This window comes from Fundulus heteroclitus, chromosome 4, assembly GCF_011125445.2.
Source record: "Fundulus heteroclitus isolate FHET01 chromosome 4, MU-UCD_Fhet_4.1, whole genome shotgun sequence".
Lineage (NCBI taxonomy): Eukaryota > Metazoa > Chordata > Actinopteri > Cyprinodontiformes > Fundulidae > Fundulus > Fundulus heteroclitus.
Genome location: NC_046364.1, coordinates 757,505 through 768,898, shown reverse-complemented (window position 1 = coordinate 768,898; position 11,394 = coordinate 757,505). Strand labels below are relative to the sequence as shown.

Genomic DNA, 11,394 nt, shown 5'->3' with positions numbered 1-11,394 from the left:
TGCTGCCAAATATGTTCAATAAAAGATTCGGCAAAGGGAACATCTGTTCCTCTCGGAGAGAACAGCACCCTCTCCAAAGGCTCGTCGCTCTGCAGCCTTGCAGCCGGATCTGCTCCTGCAGCAGGGCGACGCAGGGCGACGCAGGGACATGAAACATTTATGCTAAGTGTTGCAAAACTTCCCACAAAGAGGCGTGAGGTTGTGGAGCGGAGCTGAGAGAGGAGCTGTCAGGATGAGGCGCAGCAATCAAAGGTCGCTGCGTCTGGAAAGGTGCTGGCATCAGGAGCGCGTCAGGCTGCATTAGCGGAGACGGGCGTCACTCAGCCCTGCAGGCGACCCCCCCCCCCCCCCCCCCCCCCCCCCCACTCCTCCATCTCTGTCAGCCGCTCCGTCTCAAAGCCGAGGCTGACATGAAAGCCGCTCACAGCCGCGGAAACGCTGCGCTCTCCCGGAACCAGCGTGGATCCAGGCTTCAAAGGCGCAGAGAGCAGCGCGCCTCTTTGTTTCTGCTCCCAAACAAGTTTCTGGGCTTCATCTGAGTAATGATGATTCAACAAGCTGCAGCTTTCTGCGGGAAATATTTGCTGTCTTTCCTGCTTCTGTCGGTTTTTGGTTCGGCTGCTCTGCCTCAGCCGCAGGGAAGTGGACCGCTTTGATCCGAGGCCCGAACCCAGATGTTCCTCCAGGCCCAGATCAGAGCCGCTTAATTAGAGCCGCGCCTCCTGATTGCTCGTTTTCCGGTGAAGTCCTCATGAACCCAGCTTTGATTGCAGCTGAAGCCGCGGAGCGCTCCTGCTGGCTGGAGAGGATCCTGGTGCTGCTCAGCCTTCAGGTGGATCAGGGTTCCACCAGGTCCAGAACCATCTGTTGGGCCGGTTCTCTCACTGATCAGTTCTGATCCTCTCCCTCTGCTGAAGGTGACCTGGCAAACACCTGATGACCAGAAGTTAAACCGACACCTGGGTCTCCATTGGTCCGAGTCCTGCAGGTTCTGCTTCAACACACCTGGAGCAATCAACCGGGTCATCGGCCGAACTCTGGAGAACCTGACTTTATGCTGATCCAGAGACCTCCAGGCCCAGAAGGGTCCTGATGTCATGAGGTAGAACTTCAGGAGCTGAGGAGCAGCAACCATGAAGCTTTAACTAACGGATGGTTCTGAAAACACAGGTTCTAGCCGTGGTTCTGCAGGTGGACCCGTGTTCAGCCATCACCGTAATAACCTATGATCCTGTGCGGGTCCACTCCCAACCAGCACACCTGGTTCTTGGATCTAAAACCTACTGGTTCTCCCTGGTTCTCCCTGGTTCTGTCAGGCGGTTCTGAACCCGATTCCATCCTCTACCTGGTCTGACACACCATCACGATCACAGAACATCCATGTTTTTGTTCTGACTGGATCAACGTTCTCCAGGCGTGTCAGAGGAACCATTCAGAGACTTCAACCTGGCAAAGTTCTGTTCTGCCTCTAACCAGAACCAGAGGTCCGTAGGCCCAGTTTAACACTAGTCTCTGCCAGGATCTGATCAGAACATGTTCCTCCTGACACCCCAGTCATTATTTTTCTCCCAGAACATTTGGATCAGGTTCTGGAGGTTCTCAGGTCTCAGCTGGAGAAAGATTGCAGTTACTTTTTTCTGTAACAGAACCTTTCTGGCGGCTGGGCACCAAGACTTTGTTCATTTTACAGACAAATGATCCAAAAATGCATCTTCTGCGTCTTTTCTGTGTAAAACCAAGTTTGTATCTAAATCTAAAATCTGTCACAGAGGAAACAAAGAGGCTGGTCGCATAATAACGGAGCTGTGATGACGCAAGCGGAACCTCTGAGCAGGTGAGACCTTCAGCAGCTCAGGTGTTTCCCTGAAATCCGAGCCTCTGCTGCCCCCTGCTGCTCACCAACACACACTGCAGGTTTGGAGACTTTTTATTTCAGAATCAGACATCAATAAATCACATGAAGCAGGCGAGGAAGGTCCGCCCCGGTGGCTGCTGGGAAACGTAGTGTTTTCAGTCGTCTCCTCCACAGAGACTCAGCAGAGCCTTCTGGTAGTCTCCTTTGGTGTGTTCCTGCAACAGAACCGCCTCTCAGTCAGAACCGTGATGAATATTTTTATCTAGGCATGACTCAACCTGCTCTGCACATTTTCTGGGAATCAAACTACCAACTCTGACCGCTGGGAACCCTTAGAAGGAGAACCCAACTCTTTAAGTCCGGTTAATAGACAGCACCAGTTACCACGCTGTCAGAACCAGCAAACCTTGGTCAGCTGGGCCTGCTGGGTCGAACCCAAAGGTTCAGGTTCTGAAAATGCTGAAGTCTAAACCGTGTTCTGTGTTGTTCTGATGGGTTCCAGAATTAAATGTTGGAACCCAGGCCAGCTAGAACACAGCAGGTTCTCAGCCTGTTACTGATGTTCTGCATGAATAATCCCAGAGAACCGCGGAGGTCCGAACCCTGAAATGGGTTCATCTTTGTGTTCTGGTCAGAGTCTGAAACCTGCTGTGGTGCGTTCACTGTCTCAGCCTGTGTGGGACACCCCAGAACTCACAGCGATGGTCTGGTACAGAGACTTTTTGTGCTGCCTCTTGAACTCAGTCCTGATCTTCATCAGGTCCACTTCGCAGCGGGACACCAGGATCCGAGTCACCACCTTCTCCTTGGCTCCTTTACTCTGATGGAGCACACAGCGGGTCAGAACAAAGGCCCAAAGCCCAAAGAGCCCATGCAGCACGAGGTCGGTACCTTCATGGCGTCGTAGAGTCTGTTGGCGAAGTACAGCTGCCGGTTCTCAAAGCACTCCACTGAGAAGAAAGCAGAGAGACGCGTTCATCTCAGGTTCTTCAGCTGGTTCCCTGTCTGGTGCCTCTGGGACACCGTGGGATTAAAGTCCACTTCATGTGATTAGAGACCAGAAGGACGAAGGTGCCGGTTCTGGCTGAAGCTGTCGGTGAAACGTACCCAGAGTGAGGAAGGACTTCTCCAGGTCTCCCTTCACCTCCTTCCTGATGCTCTCCTTCATGTCGTAGGGACTGTAGCTCTTGTAGCGCTCAAACACTGACACACAGCACAGAGACAGAGATAAAGTTCTACAGGGAAACACGCAGGGACCAACCAGAGCTGGGGTTCTGCAGGTACGGCACCATACCTGAACCGCATCAGAACCTCAGTGTCAGCGCCTGAGCACAATGTAAGCAGGAACCCAGACTCACCTTTCTGCAGGTGAGGGATGCTCCTCTGGGACATGATGGAGATCCAGGTGACCACATCCGTGCCCTTCCTCTTCACCCCGGCTTCATACAGAGACTGAAAGTCACGGAAAGTCATCGGGTCAGAACCTCAAAGGTCCAAATGAAGCAGTGAGGACAACCCTGACCAGTCTGAATGGATTATTATTATTATTATTATTATTATTATTATTATTATTATTATTATTATTATTATTATTATTATTAACCATAAAAAGTAGGAAATAATATCTTTTGTCTGACTGCAGACTAACATTAGAATTAAAACGTTTGATTTCTGGCCGGTACCGAAGCCGTGGTGGTTTGTTATCAGAGGTTTGGACGGGTTCTAAAACTTAGAACCTCATTTTACTCACTCTGGCATCATCGTCGATCTTCTGGTAGTCCACCACGTTGGTCGGCTCGTCTCTTTTTGTCTGTTGATCGGAGAAATTGTTCAGCTTTTTTCAGGGTTCTGCTGAGTAAATGGACCCACTCAGAAAAAAAGCAGAACCTTTCCAGAACCCCCAGACAGAAAGCACTGTTGAAGATTTTAAACAGACCAACAATAAGGATTCTAATCAGTGTTTGCTGCCCTGTCTGGTCCAGTTTCATCTGGTCCTGTTCTGTCCTGTCTGGTTCTGTCTGGTTCTGTCCAGTCCAATCTAATCCAGCCCGGTTCCTTCCTGTCAGGTCTAGTCTCTTCCCATTTATTCCAGTCCTGTCCCTGAAGATCAAGATCAGGACCAGATAAAACTGAAGCTGTGGTGAGGAACAGAACCTGGTTCTGGACGGGTTTCTCTCACTAAACTCAGTCTTGGAACCAGAAGTCCACCTTGAAGACCCGAAAGATTATGAAGAACCTTCTGATGAGGAAACGTGATGTTCTTCAGGTTCCCAAGGAGAAATCCCCGATGTTCTGGCATTATACAGAATTATAGAGTTCTGGTCCTGGTTCTGTGGTACCTGAACCAAAGCCAGCAGCAGCTTGGCAAAGTCCCCCGACGTGTCTCCTGCGATGTCCTTCTCCAGCTCCTTCTTGAACACTGCAGAGACGAGTGGAGACCAGAATGAAGGTATCTCTGAGCAGGTTCCTCAGAAAACATCCGTTAAACCTTCTGAGTAATCCTGAACTATGACCCAAAGAAGCGTCCAGAACTTTCCCATTTTAAAGCTTGTTAGAAGGTTCTGGAGCTTTGATCGCTCGTTAAAGTTCATCTGGGTTCTTTTCTCACTAAGACGTTGAGAAAGTCTCCATCACTCACTATCTCTGTAAACCTTCTTGATCTCCGTCAGTTCCTCGTTGTTTCTGGAGCAGACGAGCTCGATCAGGGTTTCCTCGTCGGTCCCGAGGCCCTGCACAGCCACATCCCAGAAAACACCGTTACCACACTGTCAACAGAACCGGGTCAGACTGGGCTGCAGTTCTGGTGCGGTCCAGTTTGCAGAACCGTACTTCATGCAGCTAAGTGTTTTTTACTCAGTTCAACCTGCAGCCGTGCTGATCTTCAGCTTTGCTCCCAGTTTGGTGTTTGATGATCAGCACAATAATATTTAGATGAGCAAAAAGCTCAGATTAGGTCAAACTTTATCACACTATAGCTGTAGATATTCAGTTCAATAGTTTAAAGAAATAAACATCCTGAATGATTGAAAAACACAAATAAAAATTAACCAGCAAGTGCAGCGCCACCTGCTGGTTCAGGACTCTGACCTTCATGGAGGCTTTGAGCTCAGTTGCGTCAAACTGGGCGGTGCTCTTCATCAGACCCAACATCAGAGCCTCCAGAGAGCCGGACAGCGCCCCCTTCAGGGCAGCAACCAGGTCCTGCAACAATTCAGCAGAGGGTTTAATTAGGGAGACAGAAATATGCAGTTCTTTACACCACCTACAGAGGGAGTGGTTCCTCAGAACAGGGATAGGTATACTGCTGAACACCCACTGAAAGGGAAGCCAAAGACACCGAGGGCCATAAAGATTTAATTACAAATACAGACGGTTATAGGAGGCACATCTATAGTAGGATACACATCTTTAGGAAGCACATTATTGGAGACACATCTATAGGATACACATCTATGTGAGGCACATCTATACGGGGTACATCTATAGGAGGCACATCTATTGGAGACACATCTACAGGGAGTACATCTATAGGAGACACATCTACTGGAGGTACATCTATAGGGGGTACATCTATAGGAGACACATATGTAGGAGACACATCCAGAGGAGGTACATATATAGGAGACACATATATAGGAGACACATCTATGGGAGGCGCATCTATAGGGGGTACATCTATAGGGGACACATCTATAGGAGACATCTATAGGAGGCACATCTATGGGAGGCACATCTATGGGGGTACATCTATAGGAGGCACATCTATTGGAGACACATCTATAGGGAGTACATCTATAGGAGATACATCTATGGGAGGCACATCTATAGGGGGTACATCTAGAGGAGACACATCTATAGGAGACACATCTATGGGAGGCACATCTATAGGGGGTACATCTATAGGAGGCACATCTATGGGAGGTACATCTATAGGAGACACATCTATAGGAGACACATCTATGGGAGGCACATCTATGGGGGTTACATCTATAGGAGGCACATCTATTGGAGACACATCTATAGGGAGTACATCTATAGGAGATACATCTATGGGAGGCACATCTATAGGGGGTACATCTATAGGAGACACATCTATAGGAGACACATCTATGGGAGACACATCTATGGGAGGCACATCTATGGGGGGTACATCTATAGGAGGCACATCTATTGGAGACACATCTATAGGGAGTACATCTATAGGAGATACATCTATGGGAGGCACATCTATAGGGGGTACATCTATAGGAGACACATCTATGGGAGGTACATCTATAGGAGACATCTATAGGAGACACATCTATGGGAGGCGCATCTATAGGGGACACATCTATAGCAGACACATCTATTGGAGACATCTATAGGGAGATACATATATAGGAGACACGTCTATAGGAGGCATATCTAAAGGAGACACATCTATGGGAGGCACATCTATAGGAGGCACACGGGAGCAGAATCTTTTATTCTGATGGGGGGTTTCTGAAGAAGAGTTTCTCTCCTCCTGGTCCAGATTTAATGTGAGCAATGCTCTCCTTCAGGAACACTGTTTTTTTTTTAGGAAAAAACCCAAAGCTTTTAAATCTGTTGATCTGGATTTCATGGATCTTCATGGTTTCATCTCAGCAGTGGGACAACCTGAGCTGAAGCTGCTGAAAAGACGGGGCCTGGTGTTCACCTTTTTAGCGATCCGTTCGTAATCGAAAGCAATCTCTCTGCGCTGCTCATAGCTCCGTCTGGTCAGGATGTCGATGATGGTCTGTTCATCCACTCCTGAGAAGAAAGGTTGGACTTTAATATGCACCTCTGACCAAACAAGAAAGAAAGAGCAGATCAGGTTGATTTAATTTCTGTTCTGCAGAAACTAGACCAACTCAGAGAACCCAGGACCCAACGGTGTCCCCAGCACCAAAGGACTGTCCCGACCAACTGGCAGGAGTCTCCCCAGGATGTTCAACCTTCCCCTGTCCCAATCAGCCATTCTATTCTATTCTATTCTATTCTATGTGTTGTGCTGCACAGAACCTCAGAACAGAACCACAGAAACTATCGGCTTTCATTAATGTGAGTTTAAACAGTGCAGCTGCTCTGATGACGGAAACATTTTCTGCTCTGATATGTTCTTCAGCGGCACAGTAAACACCACAGGTTTGATTCCCAGGAAGACGGAGGCTGTGCCTGGCTCATAGGATCCTCAGCAGAGACACCCAGACTGAAGATCATCAGGGATCTGGAGCTCTGAAATCCTCACCTTTGGTTTTGATGGCTGTATCGATCCTGGCAGCGTCCCGAGCCGGGTCAAAGTCTCGTGCCGGTACCACGGTGGGGAATTTGGGTTCTTCTTCCTGCAGCAGACAGAGGAACCAGCGGTCAGAACAAAAGGTCACTCTGACAGATGATCTGTCAAAATTTCCTGCAAATAGATCTGGATCCACGGATGGACCACTGAAAAATCACACATGGTTTAAATGATCCTGTATTAAATCAGAGTTAATGTGTCCATTCCAAACTAACAGGAACTAAGGCCATATCCATCCTAACCGTTTCCCCATATGCAGAAATGAGAGTAAAACAGAGAAGATAGAGAAGATAGAGAAACATCAAAGATCTGACCCCCTCCTGCTGCAGTTCAGGGTTCTGCTGGCAGACGGCAGCAGCAGCGGATCAGACCTGAGAGACTCACCCCTCCATACGACAGCGTCAGCTGACCCAGGAACTCGGACACCAGCGCCATGTTGGATTCACCTGCAGAACACACAGCTCACTGTTACATCTCAGGTGATGAAACCAGAACCTCAGCAGAACCTGGTCCTTTCTCTTTTCTGTCTTCATGTCTCTTTGTCCACTTTTGTCTTTGTAGTTTTGTCCTTTCCAAGTTTTGTTAAGTTTTTTCTCGTTTCTGACACCTTCCCCGACACCTTAAACAGCTGCTTTGACTCTCCAGGCTGCAGGGAGCCTGAACATCTCCCCCAGCCAGAGGAGCACCATCAACCTCTCCTCCTGCAGCTCCACCAGGTGACCACAGAGGACGCCGTCTCTTCACCTGTTCACCCAGGACTGTCCTGGACCCCCCCACCCCACCCCAACCCACAGACACAGTGGAGAAGTTTGTGGACGACACCACTAGTGGGTCTGATCTCCACCAATGATGAGTCCCATTACAGGGAGGAGGTCAGCAGTCTGACCCAGTGGAGCTCCAGGAACAACCTGATCCTGAACACCAGTCAGACCAAGGAGGTAATGATGGACCACAGGAGGTCCAGGAGGACTGAACACCTCCTCTCAACAGAGGGAGGTGGTGGAGGTGTGGACAGCATCAGGTTCCTGGACATTCACACCTGGGTGACTGGAAGCTGGGTTTCCTTTTGTTTTTTTGTTTTTTTACCTCGGAGTGGCCAACTTTATATTATTTATATCTTTGATTTGTCAACTATACAATTTAACCAATCATATCAACGACTGAAGGCTGCTGGCCAATCACAGCTAGAGAGAGGTGGGTCACCAGGTCTTACATTCGCCTACAGAGACGGCCGTGGTGCTCAGTGCTCACCGTCGCTGCATGGATGTTATTTCCAAATAAATACAGAAGTGACAACAGAGCAAAGGAGTTTCCCACTCTGACAACTCTGCTACACATCTGGCAATCTGGCAACCCTGCTACACCCAATCTGGCAACCCTGCTACACCGCTGCCTGTAGGAGTGATCTCAGAGCCACAGTTCAGCCTGCAGCATGTGAAATGTTTGAAAAGTGTTCACCCCCCTTTGATTTGTTTCTGGGTCTGCATGAGTCCAGAGACGGACCAGGCGTATCGCCCCCCCCTCCAGAACAATGTTCTGTTTGACCCGCTTCCATTAGGGAAACGGTTCAGGAACATTAATCAGAAACTAACGGACTTAAAAACAGCTTCTTACCAAAGCTGTGGGGGCTAGCGCCCCCTGCTGGGAGTCAGTGAACCAGCAGTTTATGGTCTGTTGCATGTTCACAGACACGCTGCTGGTTCTACTGGTTCTGATCCGATGGAGGATTATTTACACTGTCTCTGACACGCTGGTGGCTATTTGCACAGAGTTTAACCTCTCAGGAGAGCTAGTCTGATACATCCATGCTCAGGATTTCACATCGTCCTGTAAACTGGCTGCTGTCTGTCTTTTTTAGCTCAAACATTTAAATCTCATCAGATGCTGACGACTATTTACACACTTTAGCCTCTCAGGACGTGTCGGTAGATTCAACTAGAACATTTCTGTCTTGATTGTCTGTGTGTTATGTGTGGACTCTGATCTGATGTCTCACTAGAAATGTCTTTATGGTTACATAAGGACAGTAAAGACTCCTGACCAGGTTGTCTCCCTCTCCACCTCTCCTCAGGACGTTCTCCCTGTGGTTGTCTCCCCATGTCTGAAAACCATTTCAGTCTTTCTTCCATCTTCCTGTCTGCCTGCAGAATCTGCAGCTGAGCCCGGACAATGTGCCGTTTGGGATCATGTTTCCTGTTTTAAAGCGACCTGAAGATGGGAGTAGACACATTTCCTGACAATTGAAGGCTGATCTACTCTCACAGATCCAGATTTGACTGAAAAATAAAACCCCAGAAAAAGAAGTTTGATGTCCAGATTACTGTAGATCAACAGAACATGCATGGACCAGACAACCAAACCATGAGATCCTCCTCAGCAGTTCTGAGGGGTTCAGGGTTGGTCCAGTGGTCCTCTGGTCCCACACTGCTCATCCTGGGTCAGAGGTTCACTCAGCTGGACCAGCATGTCCAACAAAGTGGAGAAATCTTCTCCAGGGAGGCTGAGAAGTGAGATCACTCAACAGTTTGGTGGAAAAAGTCTGGTTCTGGTTCTGGGACTGGTTCTTGTTCTGTCTGTGGAGTCCCCAGAACCCACCGGTGGTGTCCACCACCAGCTTCTCAGAGGCACCAACGACCTTCACTGGAAGTTCCACCTGAACTTCTCCTCTGCAGCTAATTTGGTTGTTTTTTAATGTTTGAACTTGAATCTAAATGCAGATTTACCTCACTGCAGAGATCCAGTTTATGGGCATTTTACCTTTAATGTTTATTTTCATACAGTCAGCATTTATTTTAATTTGCTACTTTTCAAGATTTTGAAACGATTTTAAAATATTTGACTTCATTTAGGAACTAACGTGTTCGTCTTGATGTCCTGCCGTCTGTACGATGGATTTAATCAGGTTTATTTTAGAATATTTTGGTTGTTTTATCTATATTTCCATTTTTACCCATTAAAAATGTTTTTTGGCACGTTAAAGTTTGTACTAATTTCACCAATTTAATTTCCTTTGCATTTCCTTTTGTCTTGTTGTTTTTAAAAGGCAGGAACCCAAGTAACTTATGTATTTTGTATGTTTTCATGCCTTCTCTGTTGAAAACTGGAACATCCTCCATTAAAAGTCTGGATGGTGAGGAGCAGGAGGGCTGGAGGAGATTCCAGATGCATTTTAGAGTTTCCTGCTGGGATTTATTGGGATCAGAGGAACAATCCCTCCCAGAGTCCAGCCGGGGGTGAACTCCAGAGGCGTGTTTGATTTATTGAGCGGCCGAGCCTGAAGGCGTGTCTGCAGATAAGGACTCAGAGCTGCAGGAATGTGCAGCTGGTTGCGTAACTGCAGCGTGATTGGAGCGGCGTTAAAGTGTCGATAAGTCAATCCTGGGAGGAGCTCCATCCACCTTTAACCATGGAACAAACTCCAAACGTCCAGCAGGAACTTCATCTCCTACTAACCAAGCTGGAGCTACAGTTAAAGGGGCAGTCCACCTTTTTAATTCATGAGCATCAGTGAGTCGCTGCATCTGAACATCTGATGATGGGATCAGACGACGTAACCCTGCAGAGCCTGACATGAGAGCTTTACTGGCCCTGTTTGAGGGTTTGGTCCTCTCTAAGCAACATCTAATCCAGACAGTCATTCATTAAAGCCCAAAAATGACTCCTCTCCATTTTCATGTGCAATGAGACCTTAAAGCAGCATAAAGCTTTTTTCTCTCCATGTTCACCCTCTCCTCTAGAACAGATTACATGAGAAGAGACGCGTCTTCCAGTTTAATTACAAAGAAGCTGACGGCAGCTTTGCCTTTTTTCTGTGATGCATGAATTAATTTAGCTTGAGATTAGATCCTTCATGTGAAGAGATAGAATCAGGCTCTTATTTTGAAGGTCTTCTGCAGACAGTTTTTCTAGAGTTATGCCCTGTGGTAGATTCACTCATCAAAGATCAGCTCTACAGGTTAATATGAACTTCTCTGTGTGAAGGAACACTCGGTTCCTTCAGGACAAAGAACCAAAAACACGCTGAAGTTTCCAGATGTGCTAAAGTTGACAGAAAACTACTAAAAACCTGAGAGTGGAGTGAAGACGAGACACGTTCTTACCTTCAGAGACCAGCAGCTCCGTTATGATCCAGGACTGAGCAGGGTGTGGTGTTTATACACCAGCTGACTCACACACACACACACACACACACACACACACACACACACACACACACACACACACACACACACACACACAC

The 11,394-nt window shown here is 47.8% G+C and overlaps 1 protein-coding gene across 1 annotated transcript; it reads right to left on the bottom strand.

Annotated features, from left to right (window-relative positions):
- Positions 1-1,909: 1,909 nt before the first annotated feature.
- LOC105920866 (annexin A2) lies at positions 1,910-11,325 on the bottom strand. The gene is made up of 13 exons (XM_021312890.2): positions 11,255-11,325; positions 7,539-7,600; positions 7,107-7,200; positions 6,534-6,628; positions 4,943-5,056; positions 4,494-4,584; positions 4,195-4,274; positions 3,606-3,665; positions 3,214-3,307; positions 2,963-3,058; positions 2,747-2,805; positions 2,553-2,675; positions 1,910-2,070 (listed from the first exon to the last, which is right to left on the bottom strand). Exons 2-13 carry the CDS (start codon positions 7,587-7,589, stop codon positions 2,011-2,013), a joined length of 1,017 nt encoding a protein of 338 aa, XP_021168565.1. The 5' UTR covers positions 7,590-7,600; positions 11,255-11,325; the 3' UTR covers positions 1,910-2,010.
- Positions 11,326-11,394: the final 69 nt, after the last annotated feature.

What these genes read in the sequence shown, in the direction of transcription:
- LOC105920866 (XM_021312890.2), bottom strand. Translation starts at nt 7,589, where the DNA reads ATGGCGCTGGTGTCCGAGTTCCTGGGTCAGCTGACGCTGTCGTATGGA. An exon ending in TGACGCTGTCGTATGGAGGG is followed by an intron (nt 7,201 to 7,538) that starts GTGAGTCTCTCA and finishes TGTCTGCTGCAG; the next exon opens with GAAGAAGAACCCAAATTCCC. An exon ending in GACTCTACGACGCCATGAAG is followed by an intron (nt 2,676 to 2,746) that starts GTACCGACCTCG and finishes GTGCTCCATCAG; the next exon opens with AGTAAAGGAGCCAAGGAGAA.